At 38.0% G+C, this 24647-nt stretch overlaps 1 protein-coding gene across 7 annotated transcripts in view; it reads right to left on the bottom strand.

Annotated features, from left to right (window-relative positions):
• Nucleotides 1-23229, bottom strand: part of EXOC7 (exocyst complex component 7) — a 43266-nt gene extending 20037 nt beyond the window's left edge. For 2 of the 7 annotated variants that reach the window (XM_083357075.1, XM_083357079.1), the window contains exons 1-7: nt 23062-23229; nt 20670-20735; nt 20123-20307; nt 17952-18057; nt 16173-16395; nt 8838-9005; nt 2066-2158 (exon numbers count right to left, since the gene is read on the bottom strand). In XM_083357075.1, coding sequence (XP_083213201.1) covers nt 2066-2158; nt 8838-9005; nt 16173-16395; nt 17952-18057; nt 20123-20307; nt 20670-20735; nt 23062-23121 — 901 coding nt within the window. In that variant the 5' untranslated portion in view covers nt 23122-23229. Of the gene's footprint in view, nt 1-1355; nt 1425-2065; nt 2159-8837; nt 9006-9668; nt 9819-16172; nt 16396-17951; nt 18058-20122; nt 20308-20669; nt 20736-23050 lie in introns of all 7 variants that reach the window. The other 5 variants (XM_083357081.1, XM_083357080.1, XM_083357076.1 and 2 more) reach the window with 5 other exon arrangements.
• Nucleotides 23230-24647: the final 1418 nt, after the last annotated feature.

The raw sequence follows: 24647 nt of genomic DNA, 5'->3' as shown, positions 1-24647 counted from the left end.
TTCTGCTTCACTTCTTTATGGCTGATGTTTTCTCATCCAGCATCCAACAACCAATCCACCCAATCTGCAGAAATTCAATGATGCATTTGTTACCAGTTGTATGACATCAAACTGCTTAGGCAGCATTTGATGAATGTTCCACACTGGCAAAACTATGTGTGTTCTGAAAACTGTTTTGTCATATACCGTAACTCTTCTCTTCTTTCCAACTGGCTGGTTTTATTTGCAAAATGAGTTTCCTTTCCCCCCTATCCTCCCTCCCCACTCCAAGAAGTTTTCATACACAATATTTTCCCTCCTACTATCTCAAATGGCCAGTCCAGAAAAAGCAATGCATTTTTGGAATGAGAATCACATTTCTGCATTATGTTTTGAACTGAGGGGAAACTGGTTTTATCTAATATTAAAATTAAGAATGGGGCTTTCATAACTATTGTTCAATATAATGACGCTACAATGTCTGGATTCTGGGACAGAGATAAGGATAAGTTTTCATTTAATGCCAAAATAAGATTTTTTTTGAGAATCTTGCTTGAGAATGGTATCTATTGGTCCTGTGAATGCATCAGTTACTTTCTGCCAGTCACTAAGATGCATTGCACTGACTATGCGGATATAGATTTACAACATGCTATCTGCTGCACCAAATGATTGAAGTGATATCCTTCATGATGCATAGGGAAAGAACAGACATCCATTTTGCCATTACACATACCCATGTCATAAACAGCATATATTCTATTAGGTGAGGGGGGAAATGTAAGAAATGCTCCCTATCAAATTAGGGTCTTTGTAAAGATGAAAGAGCTAGCAGAATGAAGGTATTTAATTCCATTTTTATATGTTCCTTCTGACTCTGTGTAAGGAAACAGTCTGCTCAATTTCATATGCCAAGAGAACCTGTACATCTATCCATTACTCAAATATATGGAACATGCCTATGATATGTGCATAAAAATGCATTCCAGCAGAATGAAGAGGGGGAAAAGATTAATTACCAAGATTTGAAAATAGGCAGGAAGGAGTGAGCAAAGAATCCCGTAGAGTGATCTGACGCAGCAACTTTAAGCTGGGATGGGGATGAGAGCAAGAGTGGCAAAGGAGACAAGCTCCTACAGTCAATGAATGTGCTTCTGTGCCTTCCATTATGGCCCTGTTAAATTTTACTTTGCATCTTACATCAATAACTTTCAGCATAGTAATCAACACAGCTCCTCTACATCTTGCCAATTTTAGCCATTCTAATTCTGGAAAACAACATTTTCTTGGAAGCATTCTAAGAGAATATTGCAAGAAATGCTAAAAAAAAGAAAGAAGTCAAATTAGTCAGCCTTACTGTTTTATATGGTACTTACCAGCAACTGACCCGTGCTTGTCAACCAAGGAATCGGAAAGATGCTTAACTCGTAAATCATGCTCATGACCTAGTGAGATGTCAGTGGGCATTAACAGAAGGAGCGGTTTATCCAGGACCATCATAGCACCAGTGTTTGTCCTTTGAGTTTTATTGGTTCATCAAACATTTAGAAAAAAAAATCCTGATAACACAACCTACTACCCTATGGTGGGACACTACAGCAGTAGTAGCAGTTTCAAGCAGGATAAAGTCATGACGCAATGCAGCCTCGGAACAAAAAAGCAAGTGCAACCACAATTTTCAACAGTTGTTGGCTTTATTTCAACATGGACTCCCTAGGAGGAGGAAGGGCTAGCGCGAAGTTGCACCTCAGTTGAACAATTTTAATCTAATCAAGGTTGAAAGGGCTACTACCTATGTAAATGAAATATATAAGGACAGAATGTGAGGGGGGGAAAGTCCCCAAGCTACCATGGAACTTCTGTTAGCCAATCAAAATTGCATCACAGAATCAGCATCCCTAAATTTAGATGACTATATAAATAATAACCCACTACTCTTTTATATGCATCACTTTTGTTCTCCTGGCTTTTTGACTCTTAAACAAGCTCTGTTATTTCTACCATCAGTGGAGGCTAAAGGCTAACGGAAGACTTGCATATAGAAATCCAAAACCCAAGAGTGAGGAAAAGAGAAAGAAGTGATTACCTTCTATAGGAATGAGGTTAGAGGCCCCCTTTTTCCCATCTAGACACTGCTGAGAATATTGTTTCAGAAGGTTCTGAGCCTTACGGATCGTGCCTGTCACCAGAACCATAAGAAAGGAGAGACAAAGAGACCTTGGAAGTGAATGAGAAACAAAAACACCAAGCAATCCTCCACCAGGACCTGGTCCTCCAAATCAAGTGTCAGAGCACTAGCCAACCGTGAGAATGCTCTACAGGACATATATATATGTATATGTGCACCAGAGCTCTCTTGCTGTGTGCCTTTTTAATATAATTGCCGATTTCCTTTGAGAGATTGTTAAAGAGTTTCTCAGTATGAACTAGGTTTGAAATGCTGTTCAACTATATATTGTATAGCTTGGGATGGATAAAAGCATGGAACACTCATTCCAGCAGTAATATCTGAATCCTGATTTACCACAGAATGGTTGTATGACATTTTCATGATAAAGCCATTAACAATCAGGACATCTAAAATTCAGTTGTAAAAATTGTTTTAATCTACTTCAGGGATGTGTGTGCTTCCATCAGTCAAACTCAGCTTTTGGAGAGTACCTGGACATGTACCTATGGTTTGGGGTTGTTGTTGTTGTTGTTGTTCAGGAACACAGAAGTGCTTTGACACTGTCTTCTGCCAGGACATTATTTTCAATTTCTAGTTTACAGCCTTGGGATTCCTGGTAGACGTCCATCCATACATAACCCTGCTTAGCTTTCTTGCGATCAGTCAAAGCTAGTTGGATGTCTCCACATATACAAAGGTCTCAAGGGTTTTAGTAATATACATATAGAAGTGTTACCAATAATAAACAAGTAAATTCTGCTGTCTGGATCAAGGCCCTCTTGAAGGGGCATTTGGCCTTGAAAAACATCTCTCTATAGTGGACCCTCAGCAGGCTACAGTGGACAGCAGTGTCAGAGTTCTTCTAACTACAGAAACGAAGCAAGCGGTTACCATGAACTGAGCCTTTCCACTTGCTCTGCTCTCACTGTGGCATGCCTTCTCCTTCTATAAGTTGGTCTCTTTATCTTGGTCAGGTGCAGCTCTTTGGGGAAGCTTCTGGAGAAGATTGAGAAGGCAAATTTACCCCAGGGTTAACTTTGGCTTGCTGCTGATTCTGGAGATGCTGGTTGCCAATTATACTGCATGTTTGATTTCTTTTTCCATTTATTTTGTGGATATAATTATTTTGATTAACTTATTAATCACTTTGAATTCCAGAGGAAAATAATGTAGAAGCCTTTTTTTGTAAAAAGCAGGCATCTGGTCTGTTGTATGTGAAGCCCCTTGTCAATGACTTATCTTAGCTGATGCTTGAGAGCACAAGCATGGATAAAAGACTCTTCATTCCAAAGAGATGCTCCGTACGAATGAAGAGGAAGTCAACTAATTGCATTAGACCTCCAGTTAGATACAGTACATCTACACTGTACACTAGGATTCCCCCTCTCCATTTTAACTGCAATTATTATGAGAGAAGAACCTGGTAATGTTTGCAACGTTTACAGATAATTGACAGAGAAACACAGAGGCCAATCACCATATCTGGCTGATGGTGAATCTGTTTAGAAGAAACTACCTATTTTTTTAGGCTTTATATACCGCAAATGGAAAGACTCAGAATATTCACTTTCTAAGCAGATAGTCATTAACAGAATTAAGATTTCATAGCATTTTACTAGATTCCTCAGTGAAAGCTGACTTTCAAGGCCACAAAAAAAAAAAAACACCTCCATTCCTTTCTCCCAGAAACAGTTGACCAAAGAAATAATACTAGTGTTATTCCTGAGCATTCTCACCATGGACAGAGCATGATTCTCACCATGGACAGAGCATGATAAAGAGAAAGTAAAGAGAAGGCTTGATCTGTACAAAACAGGGCAAGCACCAAGAAAAGGCGACAGTCGACAGAAATCAAGAGCTAATTTAACAGGCCACTTCACATCTCACCCTCTTTCTAGCAATAAAAACTAAAAAAGGGACAAGAGGTCAATCTGTTTTTCTCCCCATCCCAGGACTTTGATCTTCATTTATTCACAAGTACAATTACACCAAAAAATATTTTTAAAATAATATTTTTGAAAAGAGAGCATTAAACTGGCCGAAGCAGGATGTTGCAACTTAGAAACACTGAAAAAAGCACAAAAGAGAAAGTATTAACATGTCACTCTATAAATAAATCTTGTTTTACATGAGAAGTATTAGTAAACATGCAACAAAATAAATAATGGAAGCAGAGCAGAGGCTGGAATACACAAATGCTATATATTTCTCTGGGCTGTAGTTTTTATTTCATAGAAACCTACTATAGGTAAAACCTCCTGAAATTGAACAAACTGGAAAGATATTTTTTTAAAAAAAACTTTTATAAATATTTAATAGAGCAGAGAATATTTTTAAACACATAATGAAAAAAAATTGCACTTCTGCCAAAACACAACAAGACAATCCCAACATCCTGACAGTAGAGAGACATTAAAGTATACATATGATATAAAATAGGAGTGGCACAAGGCATCTCCTCATTGCCACACTACATCTGGTTCAAATGGAGTATGCTACATAAAAACTGAAAATATTTGGAGTCAAAGTAAATAAAAAAACATTGTGACCATACATGGAATGTATACATGAAATGCACATCATGAAAAGCAAACGCAACCTCTAAAGTGTGCAATCTTAATACAATTCACACATTTCGCCTATTTGGGATAATGTACAAAAGGTGAAAGATTTATAAAGAAAAATCAGAGTATAATATGGAGTCTCGAGATAATGAAACAAAATAAACAAAAAGGGAGGAGGAAGTATCTCCAACAAAGTTACCAAAGTGGCACAAATATGATGATAGTTAACGTCCTTCAAGCCGATTCACGATAGGAAGAAAATTATGTGATATCTATGTTGAACTTGTGCCTTATTAAATGTTATTTTCTGACAAGAATCCTAAAGAATTCTTCTTAAACTTTTTAACTTAAGATCGCAATTCATAGGTATTATATTTAGACTATTTCAAATAATGCTCCAAACATTGGGCTTTCTTTACAAAGGACTTACAAAGACTGCCCAAGTCAAAAAGACTAAGATTTGCAATAGATTATGAGATCGGTTATATTAATAAAAGCATGTTTAGTATTCTTCTAGGTGACTGGTGGCACATTAAGACGCACCTGTCTTTATTTCCCCCATAACTGAAAAACTTACTTTTTTTGTCGGTAACCTCAATAAAAGTTTAGCTATTATGTATGCAGCCAGCACCAGCATGAGCTAATCCCAACGCAAGGCTGCAATGTTAGCCCTCCATGCTCTCCACAGATAAGGACCCTTCACGTCTTAGCATCTTCCTCCAATTTGCATAAGAACAATTAACCATGTTTATCTCCAGACACACTAAGTGCTGCTGGGTATTAATTCTGTGCTGCTGAAGAGCAGAGTACTTAGCATCCTAATTATGCCTTGATGGATTCTATTGGAAGTCAAATGCCTTTGTTCTAGATTTATTCCTCTTGATTAGGCACTTTTGAACCAAGCGGGATAGCATGGTGGTTACTAATGAAGGCATCACATTCAAGGTAGAAGCAGTGATCAAGCTGGAGAGGAGGAACAAGCTGTTGCTTCTCATCTTACCCAGCTGTCCTCAGAAAACTACTGCCAGGAAAGCATCCTGGAAGCATTCAATGATTTTTGTACAGAAGCTTAGTTAGCATTCCCCAGCAGATGGAACAAGCAGATGACTTGTACCCAGCCTAGAAAGAAGGACTAAACTGGACTTCTTTGGGGGAAGAAACATCTTTTGAGACTCGATCCACAGAGGTTCCTGTACAGAAATCATTCCGATGCAGTAACTTTTCTCGGCTTGGGGGAAAGGTGTCAATTTTAATTCTGACAAGTTAAGAGTTTTGGTTTGTTTTGGTTTTTTTAACTAACTGATCTTAAAGTTGCAAACAATTCTTGAACATAATTTGCAGTTTCTTTACATCAAACACTTCCTTTAAAGGGAGGTTCGCTACATCTTACTTTGCATTTTGATTAAAAGCACAGGCAACCACAATATTAAAATATGCCACTGTCAATATCAAAAGGCAAGCTCTCCAAAAAATCCAGCTACCTTTTGGTGGGAATATTTCACATGCTAGAACCTCATTTTTCTGCAGCGCAGCTTTGTAGGATGTGTGTTTATCTTTTTCATTTTATGATACACTACTATTAAAACCATGGAACAGAACTCAGAACTTTAAAACTGACCGGGAGGATTGGATTTAACATTTACAGAAAATGGAATAGTGGTTTCCTTGCCTATCATTCAAGATGGATAAGAGACAAAATAAGGGATGATTGCATTCCAACAAAAGAAACCAATAGCAACAATTTGACAGAGACATTAGAATTTCCCCTCTAGAACTGCCCTTGAGAGCTGAATCATTTCTGGGAAATAGAAGATTTCTTACCTGCCAAAGAATTATGAAGGCACAATTATCTTCCATTATTTTGTCAGGTTGCTTTACTGTGGGGCTCTTTTAGAGACATACAGTTACCCTTTCTGACAGATCAATTCAAAATGATACTAGACCTAGCTTGCCCAGCATATGAGAAGCAATTGTTTCATTATAGGTATTATGGGCAAGTGGCTTACCACATCTGATCATTTTTTAAAAATGTGTGAATTAGTCCTATCTCGTCCATTGAACTGGCCCTCCACTTCATGCATGCAATGTTTTCCTGGCTGGAAATGTCAAAAAGCAGAATTCCGTGAATCGATTGTCTTACAAACCAGAGGAATTAGTATGCCCTTTCTGATAGCATTTGTCATTTCAGATGGATGTCACTGGGAGAAAGAAAGAAAAGGCTTTGGCTCAATAAATTTGTCTATAGGTACAGCAGGAAGTGGGGAGCATTTGATAAATTAACAAAGATGCACGTATGTGAAGTTGATTGTTGTAGATGACTTTAGCCCCAATCTTCTTGCCTTGTTTCAGCACTGGCCAACTTTCAGGGGGGAAAAATTAGGAGATGGCTTAGTTTTGAGATATCCAACTGGGGTTTGCCAAGCATTCCCTTTGGTAGTAGAACTACCATATAATGAGTCTGAAATTGTATATATCGCAAAATGCCATAATACATTCTGAGAAGCTATAGAAAGGACACACATAATACACCCCTGGGAAGTGGACTGTCAAAGATGTAATTAAACATTTTTTAAAACTCCCCAAAATAATGATGTTTTCATGCCTGACAATTTAACTTGCGTTTTCTACAACCCCCTACTCATCTATGTCTTCTATAATTCACAGCTTCGTTCTGCAAGGTATTCCTCCTGAAACATTATGTTGTAAATTCATTTTATTAAAGATAAAAAAAATATTGTTAGGGGGCCTTAATTATTGCCTTCTCTAACACTTATCATTTTTATTTAACTATCAGCTATTGTATACATTCATTATATGAAGCAATCTGCCCTGGAGTAGCTAATCTTAAAAAAATCAACACTCAGAAAAATAGACTTTACAGAGATTGTGTTTTTTTAAAAAAATGTATAATTAAAAGAAATTGAAAGTTAACATTTAAATGTTAAATTTCAGAATCTAGTAAAAGTAAGGCCTTTGCTCCAACGATTCATTACAGAGAGAAAAAAATCTTAGAAAGAGAATAGATGCTCCGGTATTATGGCTTTAGATCATCAGAATGATGGGAGAGAGGCCTGATACAGACAGGGCTGAGATAGGAAGATAAAGTAAAGGAGGGCTGGAGAGGATGATATTATTTGGGAGGAAAGGGGGAGGGGATATGGGTTTGTACACATCAGTGGGCAACATGGCAGGAGAAGAATTGAATAGAAGAGTGAAGAAGAGAAGAGCGAGCTTGGCAGAGAGGATTCTAAAAGGAAGAGTGGAATGAGTGAATGAATGAGCAGACTTTGTGTCAAATGAGAATGCGGCTTATGAGAAAGAGTAAGCTATTGGTTCCATAGGATACCTGGTTATATCACAGATCAGATTTCATTTCCATCTTGCATTCAGGCTTTGAATCCGAAAAGTAAAATCTCTTTCAAGTCAAGCTTGACTTCTGCTGACCTTATTGGCGTATTCATGCCATTTTCTGGGCCGCAATACAGAAAAGTGTTGCGATTGATTTCTTTGGAGATGTGGATTTTGGGTTTTGTCTGTCTACTAAAACCCTGTATGCCCTAGTGGTTGGTAATGCCAATATAAATCAGCTCTTCGATATCAGCCAAGGTCACATAGATACTTCATTCCAGTTGGACACTTACTACCCAGTTATTTATTTAGCTTCCCTGCTTTGCCTTTCAGTCCTTTGTGATTAACCACATCCATTATGAATGTATGAATACTTAGTCTAGAAAGTATAGAAACCATTCTGCAGCTTAAGCCTCTGGATAGGGATACCTGGTCTAAGGAAACCTTGACAGGACAGGACACCATAGGAATAGATAAAAGGGTGCTGTTGTGGGATTGGTGTAATGCTTTAGCCTTGAACCAGCACTATTTCAAGGAATGACATTTCCACCTGAGATTGCTTATCTGATTTTTTTTTTGTAAGATCTCCAGATTTACTTGGAAATTTAACTAGTCTACCAACCCTTTATAAATATACTACATGGGATCAAATATTAACCCTAAAACAAAGCAATTTTTTCTCCTCAGACTTACTGATTAAAAAGCAAATAAAATGTGCGGGCTTTGATTTTTCCAAGACTATTACACAGAAATTATATCTGAAATTTCAGACTAACCTGGCCTTTTTATTGGTTTTTTGGTAGGGGTGTCTTTCCTCTTGTTCTGAACTGCAGGAGAGTATGGGATGCCCGAGGAAGAACTATTCTTACGAAAATGCTCCTTCAGTCCCTTGATAGAGCGGTCCAACTGGCTGGAACGGATCTGGTAGTAAACATTCATGAAGTCTAGGGGGAAAAAAATGCATGTTACAAAGCAGACTTCATTTTTGTTAGTGCTCCAAAGTACTGATAGCACAATAATGTAATAGAATTTTTTTTAATTGGCTTATGTTTATTGGAAAAAGAAACCACACTGGCAAACTGTTTCATTTTTTTAAATATATATATATATATATATTCGTTATTTTTTTGTTTAGGAATGTCTATTTACTAAAATGCATTGCTTTATAAATAAGAAAAAGAAAATAACAGAGCAAATGGCATTATACCCCAATATCCATTTGAAGTAAACTATATCCATGAAGCTAGAGTAGAAAATATAAAGTTAGCAAAAATCAGTTTGTAAAAGATGCTATATTTAAAATTAGATCAATAGGTTGAATCTAAACATTTCTGCTTTTTTTAAATACTGACTTTAGTACAATTACTACTGCCAAAGATTGACTTATGCAAGGATACACAATATGCAGCTCTCCCGCTGCTGAACTATAAATCCCAGTAGCCCTAAATAGTACAACAGTATCCTAATGATCTGGGAAGTTGGAAGAAGTAATTCAGCCATCCTTCCAGAAGCCAAGCCTTGTGCACTTACACAACAAACAATTTTCAAAGCATTAATTTTGCCTTCTCAAGAATTCTCTTAACGCCTTCTAAATTTGAGTCTCCTACCCTTACTAGTGCTGTGTTCTAATTCTCTGAATGCTCGCTCTACAAAGATCTCCCTAGAAGCTATGCTGGTGTGAGAAATGGTTCTGTTCCTTAGGGATCCCTTCTGGACTCCTGCAGGTGGTGGCTTCTCCTCACACAGGCAGTTAAAACCTGTACCGCAAAGAAAATGAAGACAAACCCGAGTCACCCAAAACAGGCCTTTCAGAAGAGGGACTCCTTTCAGCTAGGCTGCAAGGAAGGCGGTCAACGATTAGGAACAAAAGGCATTGGGCTATCTCTGGGAATAATGTGAATTCATTCAGTTGCCATGACAGGACCACCACAACTATCATCCATATTACAAGTTTCATGTTTGAGAACCGAAGTTGTGTCAGTTTCGTAGCAGCAGAAATACCTTTTTACTGAAATGGACAGGCTTTTCTGACCCCGTACGGGTCTCATCCAATGCTGTCACAGGATGATTAAATGGGTGGCTGAGTTAAATTTAGCCAAATCAATCACAGGTTCAAGTATTAGAAGATATGGGAATTGTATACCGTACTTAAAACTGTCATTTTTAAAAAACACATTGCAAAAAATGAAGACTATAAGCCAAGGGATGAGTGTGATGGCAAATTCCCAAATTAAAATTATTATAGGTAGTCCTCAATTTCTGACTTGTCATTTAGTTTGAAATTACAACAGACCCTGAAAAAAGGATTTACTACCTAAATTCAGAGTTCCAACAACCAAAATTAGTGAACCAGAGGAATGCAGTGGATATAATTTACTTGGACTTCAGTAAGGCATTTGATAAAGTAGATCACAACCTACTACTTGATAAGATAGAAAAATGTGGGTTAGACAGCATCACCACCAGATGGATTCGTAACTGGCTGACTGGCCGTACTCAGCGTGTGGTCCTCAATGGAACTGCATCTACATGTAAGGAAGTGTGTAGTGTGGTGCCCCAGGGCTCTGTTCTGGGCCCAGTGCTCTTCAACATCTTCATCAACGATTTGGACGAGGGGATAGATGGGAACTCATCAAATTTACAGACGACACCAAGCTGGCAGGAACAGTCAACACTCCAGAAGACAGGCTTAAGATACAGGAGGATCTGGACAGACTTGAACACTGGGCACTATCTAACAAAATGAAATTCAATGGTGAAAAAAGTAAGGTTCTACATTTAGGCAAGAAAAACCAAATGTACAGGTATAGTATAGGGGGTACCTTGCTCAATAGTAGTAACTGTGAGAGGGATCTCGGAGTCCTAGTAGACAATCACATAAATATGAGCCAGCAGTGTGCTGCAGCTGCCAAAAAAGCCAACACAGTGCTAGGCTGCATTAACAGAGGGATAGAATCAAGATCATGTGAAGTATTAATACCACTTTACAATGCCTTGGTAAGGCCACACTTGGAATACTGCATCCAGTTTTGGTCACCACGATGTAAAAAAGATGTTGAGACTCTGGAAAGAGTACAGAGAAGAGCAACAAAGATGATTGGGGGACTGGAGGCTAAAACATATAAGGAACGGCTGCTGGAATTGGGTATGTGTAGTTTAACGAAGAGAAGGATGAGGGGTGACATGATAGCAGTGTAACAATATCTCAGGGGCTGCCACAAAGAAGAGGGAGTCAAGCTATTTTCCAAAGCGCCTGAAGGCAGGACAAGAAGCAATGGATGGAAACTAATCAAAGAGAGAAGCAACCTAGAACTAAGGAGAAACTTCCTGACAGTTAGAGCAATTAACCAGTGGAACAACCTGCCACCAGAAGCTGTAAATGCTCCAACACTGGAAGTTTTTAAGAAGAGACTGGACAGCCATTTGTCTGAAATGGTATAGGATTTCCTGTCTGAGCAGGGGGTTGGACTAGATAACCTCCAAGGTCCCTTCCAACTTTACTATTATGATTATGACTTTCCCCCATGTGACCAGATTTTGGGCATTTGGCAATTTGTCTACTTTTATAGCCATTTGTGGCATTCTGAGGTCACATAATTGTGATCTGTGACATTTTTGCAGGAAAGCAACATTCTGCTTTCCAGCCCCCCCCAAAAAAGCCCCATAACGAACAATGGGCTTGCTTGTTCACTTTATGACTATGATGTTCACTTTATGATCATCACATCTGGTTAATGGCCACCACAAAAAAGATCATAAAATTTTGCGGGGTTTACAATTGTCTTGACTTATAACCAAAATGGTGGGTTCAATTATAAGCCAATCTTTGAAATGATTTTCAATTTTTGAATGATTCTACAATATTTTAAAGAAAATATAAATTATCCCCTAGCTTTTCTTTCTGCAGCCAAAAACAAATCTAGAAGGCAACTACTTGGGAATACTGTAATGTCATGGCTCCAACAATTAATTTCATTTGCCTACAGTTTTTTCTTTTGTCCATTTCAATTCTTGATACCACCACCCCCGATATGTGCCAAACTAAGCATTTTAGGATATGATATAATTTTTCTAAATAAAAGGAGGCAACTCTACAGTTTCCCCCCCCCACAAATTGATGTTAAAATGGAATTACAAACAAAAAGATGAGAAACCTGAAATGGGAACAGACAGTTCTACCCACGTCTGAAATCAATTGGACGTCTTAGTTACAATTTAAATTAAATTAATTTCCTTGGAAAGTAAATCCAATTAACTTAATCTAGATTCAAACTTATGTAATTTATATACTAACTAGAGCATCATATTGAGTCCAGTCCCACTTGTGGTCAGAGGCACTGTTTAAGGAGTTTCCGGGTCGAAAGAATTAACCAATGACATCACCGTTGCCTGGAGGACACCCAATTATATTGAGTGAAGCGGCCTTATGTTATCAAAAAGAAACAAGAAAAGGATTGTTAATATGGAAGTAAACTGGGAAGTTTTACTATTTTTCTTATTCTATAGCTTTTCACACGAACGGGGCTCAAACAGCCCCAATTTGGTCAAATAATTTGGATACTTAACCCCATGCAATCAGTCCCCTTAACAAATAACACAGAGTTTTCAAGTAAATACAGTTCATTTCACCCACAAAACACATGAAGATTCACCAGTGAAAAATAATCTTATCCTTTTGTTTTGTATTTTTCCTTGTTATAACCAGAAACATTTAACAGTGTTTCTTCCTGTCCCTCACTTCCCAGCTTCATCCATATTTAAAACAACCTTCCCTAGTTTGGAAGCCCAGATGTGTTGTGGCTGCAACTCCCCAAAAGACCTTGCAGGCCGGGAATTTTGAAAACCACAGTCGCAAAACAGCTGGAGTTCGCATATGCAGAAAACTGGTCTGGAGATCTGAATCCTCTTCCAGCTACTACCTCCTATTTTCTCCAAGGAATTCCCAACTTCCCAGTCTTCCCCCTCTCCTACTCACTCCAGACTGGACTTGAAGATATCAACTGTTCCTGTGGTTCCTGTTGCTGGACTGCTGAGGACAGAGAAAGGTAAGTGGCTGATGTCAAGAAAGCATGCAAAGCTCATAGATGTGCCCAGAAGAAGCAAATAAATTCTTTCTGCTAGCAAAAATATGTATTATTTCAACTATTATTTTAGAGAGAAAAAAAAGGAAACAAAGATTGCTTTGGTTTTTATAGGAACTTCGGAACTATACTCATTTCCCCCGGGAATTAGCATAAATTAATGGGGGGAAAAGGCTGAAGCTAAAATGAGCCTATTTTCTCATGTCACATTTTAAATCATCTGCATTTTTGTATTAGTTTTAATTTCTGTTCAATAAATAAATAAATGTCTGGAGTATTTTTTAACGTTTACATTAGAATTTAAAGCAAACTAAAAATTACATGCATGGGAATGTTGCACAGTTCTGGCAGTTACTGGAGTTCATGCATTTCCAAGCCATAAAGTCGTCTTTGGTTTTAATCTAATTTGTTTTGTGGATCCAATCACTGTGACTAAGATTTATAATCCACTACAGGATTACTCAAACATCTTTGGACCAGTAGAGTTTTGACAGTTATAGAAACCCTTTCAAAATGGCTGCTCTGTTGAGCATGGGTAATTAAAATACATCCATTTTCCAGAAGCACAACAAGGAGCATGTCTAAACAAATTAATATCTTTACAATGTTTGTGGGGGCTTGGAAATTAACATTGTGCTTGAAGCTGATACTTATTTCACCATGCTCATTTCCCATTTGCTATTTTAATTAAATGATTAAAAATACATGCAAGCAAGACAGGAAATTTGATAGATATTGCCAGGCATTTCTGCACACACAGATATCATACCAGGGACCAAAAGCTTCAAATTATGTTTGCACTCAGCCCTTGTGTTTACAAAAGAAAATGTAGCCTTAAGAAAGGAAATTTTAGAATGGGAAAAAAAGGAAGAGTTAAGTAATTTTTTACTTATTTGTTAGATCCTCTTCATTCAATAACTCAAGGTAACAAACACAGTGCTCCCTTTCTCTCTCTTTTTTTTAATTACCTCAACCAATTTGTAAAATAAATTGGGCTCAGAGAGAGTGACTGGCTCAAAATCATTCAATAAGAATAGGCTAAGGTGGGTTTCTTCAAACTAGAGTTCCTCTTTCAAAATATATTTTCTTTTGGAAAAAAAATATGTTTAAATTCTGAAACACTTCCTTTCGCTCACCAACCACACAGTATGCCTTTTGAAAATCAGATTCTTTGGCAGTTCTCATCTCATTTATCCTAGCAATCTTCCAGATAAGTCACTTATATTTTTACACTGAAAGGAAAAACAGGCTGACAATATATAGCCAGTTCAAACAGTAAACTTTGGTGCCATGCTTAGAACCACAGCATGCTATGTAGACAGCCAATTGCTTTCCCTGTCCAGGAAATGTTAAAAGTCAAAGTAGCTTCAGTTCAGGAAAAAAAAATCTCACATGTGAATCTGAACCAGGTTCAATTCAATTTCTAGATTTCAATAAATGTGAGCATTCTGATTGGTGCATCAAAATTAAATACTTATGGATAAAAGCTTTCATTTGCTTTGACCAGAATAAGAAAATCGGCTTTGCCAGATGCTAAAAAGTAGTAATAGTCTCCTGGCTTCAGCCAGACTTAGATGAAGAAAAAAAAATAAAATCTTTTTCTCAGAATTCTACTTGAATTTCTACTTAAAATTAGAAGCTACAGGGTGGCTGAATTCATGAAGCCACTTTTTTTTTTAACAAATGGGTATTGTACATATTCAAAGGGCTAGGGCAGGGGTAGGCAACCTCGGCTCTTTTATGACTCGTGGACTTCAACTCCCAGAATTCCTGAGCCAGCTATGCTGGCTCAGGAATTCTGGGAGTTGAAGTCCACGAGTCATAAAAGAGCCGAGGTTGCCGACCCCTGGGCTAGGGGCATAATTCAGAGACATGCTTGTGGGCCTTTCAAGCATGTGTAAGAATCATCTGATAAGATCCTTCTGACTCATTCTAAACTGTATTAATTCTATAATATTTAAAAATATTAGGAAAAATTGGGAATTTATAGACATCAACTCAAGAGAGCCAGGGGTTACAGCACCAGGCTAGGAACTAGGAGACTGAAGTATTCTCTCGCCTTAGGCATGAAAGGAAGCTGGGTGACCTTGGGCCAGTTACTCTCAGTGCACAATGTCAGGCTCGGGTAAGAAACACTTTAAACTATTTTAACTACGTTAATTATTTTAAAGAAATCTCGGCAAAAATTACAGGAATCTTATGCGTATACTGTTCCATCTTACGCCATTAGGAACCACTCTAACACTTACTGGGACTTCAAACTAATTGAGCCAAATAAAAACTGACTGCTCCCTTATGGCACTGACCAGCAAACAGAAACTGACATACTTTGCACATATGGTGTGAGAGGATGAGGAGAGTAGAAAAAATGACTAAACTTTGCAAAGTTGAACAAAGGGAAGGCAATAGTCAAATAGAAAGATAATAGCACAGAAATTACAGAGCTGACCGTGGAAGACCTATGAGATACTATTAGAGTCTAATTAAGAGGGAGAGCATTTATTCATGTAGTCCCCAGATCTGATATCTAACTAACATCCATCAATTTTTGACATGAAACCTTTTGGGAAAATGAGGAAATAATATATTCCGTATACTATACATATATTCTCTATGCAGAATACATGCCACATTCTATCAATTTTTCAGAGTTAATAATCCAGGCTTTTAATTTGCTTCCTATGACTTAATTTGTTTGTTACCATAGTTTGAAATATATTTTTGTGGTATAAACATGCATGAGAACTAAATTATTCAGGAATCTAACAGATGCGGAGGCAAAAAGGCCCTTGTTTTATGTCTCACTGAAGTACTTAGGGCCATTGCTGGCTCAGTGGAAATGTGAATTTCAGTTATTTGTGTAGTACTCTGACAGAAGTTCATAAACAACCATTTTAAAATAAGGAACAAGATAAAAAATCACTCAACACAGAAATAGGAAGGCAAAACTTAAGTCCACGATGAAAGCCTTGCAAACTGAAATGGCCCAGCCAGAAGCTTAGAATATAGGCAATCCCTGAATCAACTTACCATGGTTCCTTCCATACTCCACTAGCCAACCAGAAATACGGACAATGTCCTGCAGGACACTCTCGGAAAGATGCTCTAAGGTCACATCATCTTGAGTCTTTAAGTCATCGTCCAAAGTGATAAGATCCAGGATAAGGATTGGTGAAACTGGTTTAGAATTTCGGGTCATAAGGCTACGAAATTCAGATTCCAACGATTCCTTCCCCCTCTCAAAAAGCAATTTCTGGATGAAGTAACACGGATTAAAAAAAAAAAAGATTAGGGTTGTATACTATAGCCTGAAGACGATAAAATAACAGGTTATTTATACGGTTTCCCAAATCACACAAGCAAGGCGAGGTTATCTCAATTTAAAACAAACAAACAACCCCCCCCCACACACACAAAAATTAAGTAAAATTAAACCACAAAAAGGTCCTCTGTTTCCTCCAGGACCCTTTGGGCTGCGCACCAATTCCTAAAAGGGGAAGGTTGGAGAAAGGATTCTTGCGGACAGGGCTCACTTTGGTTTCTTTCAGAACTAGTGGAACCACCCCGATTCAAGGTTGCACTCATCATCACAATGGGTCACACTTAACAGCCCCGAGAACCCGGTCCACTTTCTGAGGGATAACTCCTCCCAGATCATGTAATTAACCAAGACCATAGGACCTGCACAGCTAGAGTCCAACCCAGAACAAATTAGAGCAATTAACTAGCAAATGGCAAGAATAATTTTCACAATAACCCTGGATATGCTCCCCAATCCCTCTGCTCCGGTTGTAATCCAGAAAGCATGATTATTTTATGCATACAAATATGTATATGTCCACTTTGAAGATGATTGCTCAGGGCTCCTAAACTTCTCTCTCATGCATCGAATTCCAAAAAGCAGTTTGGGATTAATCAATAGATCTTTTAAAAGTAGTTTTTAAAATAGATACTGCTGTGCTGCTGTTCAAAATAAACAGTACTATGAATACTTGGCATAAACAGCTTTCATAAAGGGAATGGAAACGCGGCATGTATAGTTCCTATTCAAAAAGCTTTCGTGGCTCAATTTTAAAACAGTATCTTAAGGTTTCAGTGAAAATTTGGAAGTTGGGAAGGGACCCCTTTTGCAAAGGACACAAACACTGGATTTGCAGTTATCACGGTCTTCTGGCCCATGACATTCAGAGACATTGACTCACAAATATTGCCTTTCCATTGAAGAAAACCATGGCAAGAAATAAAAATGTAACTCATCTTTATCCTTCAATAATTTTACTGTGTCTCCACTACAACATAAACCATCAAAGATCTGAAGGTATCAAGGCTAACTACTAGTGATCTGTTTTGAAATGCAAACACTGTAGTTCCTTGCAACCTTTGGAAAACCAGTTTTTCCCTCTTCCCTCACTTCAAATACAAAGGAAACTTGTTTTCTAACCAAATCACACCACAGTCATGGATGTTTTCTTTCTCATCCAGCTGCCTGCCAGTTGCAGACCTAATTCCATTTCACTCAGTTCCAAAGCAGCAGAGGCTGGCTGAGGAAAATTAAATTCAGCAATTGGCCAATTCTCACTGTTCAATGACCGGCTGTGTTGGGCTAAGCAATGATTGGCTGAAATGACTGGCATATTTCAGAGTCAGAAGCATGGACACCAGCACACCAAACCTGCTTTGATCTGAAGTTAGTGAAGGCTTGTGCGCAAACGTGAGCTGCTTTTAAAGTAGACATGGAACTGTCTGTAATTAAACCAGATGGTAGTATGGCATAGTTCATTTATGTTTATATTCAAACACATTACATACCACTCTATTGAGTTCTGGACTATCAGGATTGTTATCTTGAAAATATTCCACAGCCTTCTGGATTTTAGCCATGCAGCTTAAATATTCTTCCAGTCTTCCCGTAGGACTATAATGGGAAAAAATAGTAGTTCAGGAAGGAAGATCATCAGACAACTGATTGCTACAAAACTATATGAACTTCCCTTGGAGCTAGAAAATAATTCTGTTTATTCCCCCTATGAAAAGCCTGCTGTCATTAACCAGGACTGGACCTTTGGTTCACCATTAATTGCTAGTTCAAAAGTTTCAGTTGGCAAGTTCCATTTGAAACACTGGTATAGGTAATTGGTAGAGATATGGGTATAGGAAGAAGAATGGACATTTTTTGATAGGGAGCATTTTTTTAAAAAAATTACTTTGTTCATTTATATACTACATGTATCCAGCTACCTATGGGAGTTTATCTGAGAGTACAGTATGGGAGTATCATAAAATGATTGCCACAATAAATATGGCCAGACACATAGCTTTCCTGTATTGGAAGGCAAACAGGTAAGAATGCTTATTGCTTACATCCTGAAGATCCCAAAGGTGTTTTGTTCTAAGCAAGTACATTCAATACCAAATACAGCAATTGCTCATAACCTCCTATTGTGATTTTATAAGTACCTATGGAACCTACATAAAGGCATCCTTGGGGAATAAAAATGATGCTGCGTATCAGCATTTATTTATTCCATTTATTTGGCCTCCCTCTTCACCATGGTGACTCTGGGCAGCTAGCAACAATTAAAAATACAACCAAGCAACAATTTTGCTTCGCTGCATGCTTTCGTCCATTTTAAAAACTTACTTTTAATATTTAAGGTCAGAAGAAACAGAAGACCAGGCACATAGCAACGGATTTCCACATTGTTACCTCTACATTAAAGGTTCACAACTTTTTCAGGGGTGAAACCTATAAATTGTTTTTAGTGGCATGTCAGAGTTCTACTCTCCCCAAGAAACTGGTGCAGCCAGAAAAACACTAAATGTCACTGTCTCCATTCAATGAAAATATGTATGATTATTTTTCAGTCATGTATTTGTATAATTTTCTTCATCTTTTTATACTAAAAATACAATTTGGAACAACTTTTGAAAGTCTTTAGGATCAATACTTAGACTTTCAAAGGCCACTGGTAAATCTGGGACTTCAGATTATGCAAATATTCCCTTATCTAAAAATATAAAATTCACAATTGTATTAATTTGGAATCAAGAAATAGTCTGCTATTTCATTGGTCTCTAAAAGAATTTCTTGATTCCCTTATTAATATATTTATTTATCGTTTTCCTCTCGTCAGATACTGCCCAGTCAGAGCCCAGACGAGCCCGAATCTGAGCAATTTTGTCCACCAGATATTTACTAAATTCCTCGGCCCGTCCTCATAAGGGGTCCTCTCCTGTCCCTTGATTTAAAAGGGAGCGGACCACTCTAATCAGGGCGGCCGGGCGGTTGTCTGCGGACGCAATGAGGGTGGTGAAGTAAGCGCGCTTTGCCACCTCCATTGCCACAAGATAAGATCTAGAAAAGGATCTTAACTGTGTTTGGTCAGACTCGGACTGACTGGTTCTCCAAATGCTCTCTAGGCTCCTTCTCCGGCGTTTCATCTCCCGCAGGTCCTTGGAAAACCAAGGAGCGAGTCGGGACCTGCGCCAGGTCTTCTTCATATAAATAATAATGGCAGATATAAATAATAATGGCAGATACAAATAAATAAAATATCTGACAGTACACAATAAAACAATGAAAAGTATAACAATAAACATTTACGTTAGGTTAAAAGGGTACTTTTATTAAATATATTTGCACTTCTCCAAAAAAAACATAAAAACATTAAGCCAGCTGCTGAAAGAGATATTCTAAGGCTGTAAGACTTTGCTCCTAATTATGCTCCTAACAAACTTTGCATCACCTTGCACATTCCACTGCAACTTTTTCTCACATTCACAAATTCTAAATATATGGAGTTCAACTTCTAGAATTCTTAAAAACAGATGTGCTGGCTAAAAATCTACACATTGGGGTGTTTGTATATTGGAAATATTGTTTTGATTCAGCCACTTTTTAAAACAATGAAATTATTCTATTTGGAAGAAAAAGGAACATTGAAAGAAGAGCAATGTTATTATACAGTATATCAACTTACCCTTCTTTTATTATCTTCTCTGTGTCGTTTGCTACATGGAAGTAACTTATAATGTGATCCAAACAAAAGAGAGTCTTCTCCACATTTTCCTGAAGTCGCTGAAGATTTTCAGTTTGTTTATGTACAGGGATAATTGAGTTCTCCAGCTTCATCAAACGGCTTTCAAAGGATGAAAGTATTGAAACCTAAGCAAAAAAGCTAGAAAAATAAGCTATAGGCAACTGAGACCATTTTCTTCAACTATTTTCACTACTACCTTTTACTTTGCAGTTCTATCAACTATAATTCAAAATGTATAAGGTAGCCATGCTAGAAAATGTTCAACATCCTTTATGAGATCAAATTATCTTGATGGGTCAAATCAACATTCTGAAATTATCAAGGTTCTGAGACTTTCATCAGACAAGATAATATTCACAGCAAAAACAGGGAAAGATCAAAACCTGCATTACACTGAAACAATGAAGCTCTGTCAAAATGAAATGTGAGAGAAGCTTGTTTGGATGATTTCAGGTTGCACCAAAAGGCATTAGTTATATAATCTTACCATATTTCTTGTGAGGTGATCACTTTTTTCTAAACTCTCTCTAATGAAAGACAATGTTTCTTCTTCCTAATGTTACAAAAGGAAAACATACAATCAATGAAATAAATAATTTCAGAATATAAAATGAACGTAAGTTCCCAACAATATGTAATACAGAGGGAAAGTAGAAATCCTTACCACTTGGCCACCAATCTGGCTGTTGATTAGCATGGTCTTATTTTAAATATCACATCAGAGTTTGCTTGTTAAATTATACCCTGAATCTGCTGTATATGAATATAATTTTAAAATAATCATTTATCAACCAACATTCCCTTTTTAACTTTGGGAGGAGGGTGCAGGTGAATAGAAGAACCAAGCACACTCCTCTATTAAAAGAAACTGTTTCTGATACCCGAAGGAAGTTCCCAATGTTCCAGAGAAGTTGGCAAGCTTCTTTTTTTGAGAAGTAAAGAGAGGTAGTACAGATTGCTTGGAAGGAAAAGTATTCTGTATTTAGGAATTGATACAGAAGAACCCTTTTCTATGCATCTCTCCAACAAATAGACCTCTGTAAATGAGTATACTCTCCAGAGCGGCTCTTCCACAAATCAGGCAGGTTTGTAATGAAACAGGTTAATCTTCTGGATAACCCAAATCCAAATCATTTTAGAGGTTTAAAAATTAAAACCAACACATGAATTCAACCTGAAAAACACCTGGAAACCTGTTATACCAGTTAGCAATCTCGTATTTTAGATCAACTGAAATGATTCTCTTCAAAGATAGCCCTGCCAACAATGCGGTACAATAGTCTTAATGTGGTGCATTCACATTGTTTACTGTAGTTCTCATTCTTAATATACTGTATATTTGGCAGTAATATCACCGTCAAAATCACCATCCAAAGATCTAGGGACAGTATATCAAGAAGTATTGTGCTAACCTGATCTTTCAAGTAGAATGCAATTCCTTCCAAGACATATTGATTCACAGTCCTAAGTCACAAATTCTGTTAACAAACAGTACTTCTATCTTATTCAGATTAAATTTCATTCACTGTCAAACTAGTAAATTCAGATTCAAAAATATCAATTACTTCTTTGAGGTTATGTGAAAAAATACAATTGAACTGTATTTCAACTGTACTTTATTCTAAATGCCTTCTGCCATGGTCTCATAAAAATATTCAATCACTCAGAAAGCAACAAAGAATTTTGTGGGACAGTCAAGACCAAAGATGCTGTTGTTGTCGAAACATTGTCCCAGAGCAACATTTTCTTACATTGTGTAGCAATATAATACTGCTAACATAGTGCCCCACTAGTAGATTTGCTATCTTTATGTGATCTAGTGATATTGAAATGTCTTGAAAACCATGCCATGACCCTGATTCCTTTAAAATTATCCTCTTTTAATTTTTTTATTTGTATTCCACCTTTTATTATTTTACAAATTCTGCCTCCTATTTTCTCCATAACAATAACCTTGTGAGGTGGGTTGTGCCTCCGGGTTTTTGACTCCTGGTGACTGCCTGAATAAGTACCTGCAGTTTTCTTGACAAGATTTCAGAAATGGTTTGCCCTTGCCTCCTGCTTGGGGCTGAGAGAGAGACTGGCCCAAAATCACTCAACTGGCTTTAATGGCTAAGGCAGGACTTGAACTCAGCTTCCTGTTTTCTAGCCTGGTGCCTTAACCACTGGACCAAACTAGTCACACACACCCCCAACTCTCTCCTATATTTTACCTGCAGATTGCAAAAACAAAAACAAAAACCACCCACCTTTAAATCATCCAGTAATAAGAGTCACTTTATTTCAGTGCACGCTTAAGTTATTCTGCAGGGATGCCTTATATTTAAATAGAGGCTCACCACGACTTGGAAGCCCAGTTCTTTGTTTAACTCAGGGGTCTTCAAACTTGGCCCTTTTATGACTTGTGGACTTCAACTCCCAGAATTCCTCAGCCAGCAAAGCTGGCTGAGGAATTCTGGGAGTTGAAGTCCACAAGTCATAAAAGGGCCAAGTTTGAAGACCCCTGGTTTAACTGGTAGACACACACAGACACCATCTTTCTTGAGCCAATGTTTAATTCACCATTAATTGGACCAGGATGTGTTAAGTCAGTTTTCTGAGTTTACATAATACACTGGCACAAACCAACCCCACAGCCTCCTCCTTCCCCACGTCCCGAGCCAAGACGTGATTGGCGAGTTGATGGCAACAGGGTCGTGCCAATCCCGCCACGAGAGGCAGAGGGTTTCCCAGACCTTCTTCAAAGTGCCTCAGAGGGCCCAGACCGGGGGAAGGAGGGGAAGGGGAAGGCCAAGCCCGGGGAGGGAAGCGAAGGGGTTGGGTCTGATACCGGGGAAGGTCTCCGAAGAGCCGGGAGAGAAGACGTACCACCCGCCCACCTGCTTGAGCTTCTCTTCTATTTCTCTCCTCCGGGCGGACGCCTCCTCGGTGGGAATCATCCTGAAACCTGACCGAACCCGGGAAGCTGACAGACAAAGCCGGCACCTCCTCTCCACTCCTGTCAACTCGTCCACGTCCGCCTCATTCCCCGCCCCTCCGGCATTGAACGGCCGCCATGCTGGGAGTGGCTCTCTTGGAGCGAACCGAGCATGCGCAAGTGGGCCATTTTGGAAAAGCGTCTAAGGCTGTTCGGTTTTAGAACGCCACACGGGTAGTCCAGAAGTGGGCGGGGCTCTCCCCGCATGTCACGCCTAGCTCGGTGCTGCTGTACTTAAGTTATAGCCTGTGATTGCTTGAAAACCGTTCTTGGTGGGGTTTTAAGGACTGTCTTATCAACGAACCAATTCTAGCAAACACTTAAGTAGGTCTATTCAGATGTAATTCCTACTGAATTTTAGTGGAAGTCGCTCTCAGATGAATATGTGCTTGCAATTAGTACAAATAGTTTGAAAAATGTGACTTAAGACGACTTATTATAGTTGCAGCCTAGTTTGCAACATCCCCACGATCATCTGAAAAAAAATTAAAATGCTTGGTAGCTAGTTCATATTTATGACTGTTTTGTCCCAGGGTCATGTGATCCCCCTTTGCCACCCGACAAGCAACCAGGTTACTTAACTTATGAACTGCAGTGATTCACTTAACAACTGTGGCAAGAAAAGTTGTAAAATGAGTAAAACTTAGCAAATGTCTCACTTAACAACAAATTTAGGCTCAGATAAGTCAAGGACTACCTGTATGCCAATGTATTATGATGGACTATTTTAGCTCCTCTGGTAGCTATAAATGATTTATTGAAACAAATGTCTTTACCTCCTCAATATTAGACTACAATAGCTGTTACTCTGCTGTTGGAAACAAAATATAAAAGGGGGACTATTTTACTAAATAGTCATTATTCCCCAGCATGGTTTCCTTAAGATGAGTTAGATGTAAACTGAATTGCAAAATGTAAATGTAAAAAGCAATATTATGTTTCATAAACCATATCTAAATGAAAATGTTTTTTCTGATAGGGGCACAAATAATTAACTTTCAAAAATGAGTCAGAAAAGTACATATTGCTCTTAACAATACATACAGTGGAAAATGGAAAGGTCTAGAAAATGACAACAATCTGTCACAAATATATAAGGTGCCGTATCTGGATGATTACTTGGTCATGTATTTGTTGTTATTATTTGCCCTTTGGATAGCTATACAGTTTGCTTGCTGGAGCTCTGTTTTCTTTCCCTGAGATGTTATGACTCCAATTCTGGTTTACCCCTCTTTTGTCATGCCTTATGTATCTAAATAAATGTACTGGGTGTAAAGTGATTTATGTTCAGATAAACTTGCAAAGAAGTAGAATGTTTGAATACAACAGACTTCCTTGTTTTGCACTTATATTTTAAACAGAAATTTCTCCTGACTACATGGACTTATTCCCAAATTCTAAAATGTGAAAATGTTTTCTGATCAAATAGAAGCAATTGATTAGCTTCCTACAACTTAAGGCAGCAGTCCCTAACCTTTGCAGCTTGGC

The sequence above is a fragment of the Vipera ursinii genome (assembly GCF_947247035.1).
Source record: "Vipera ursinii genome assembly, chromosome: 2".
NCBI classification, from domain to species: Eukaryota; Metazoa; Chordata; class Lepidosauria; order Squamata; family Viperidae; genus Vipera; species Vipera ursinii.
The sequence above is the reverse complement of the archived record's forward strand: the minus strand, read 5'-3'. Positions and strand labels throughout refer to the sequence as shown.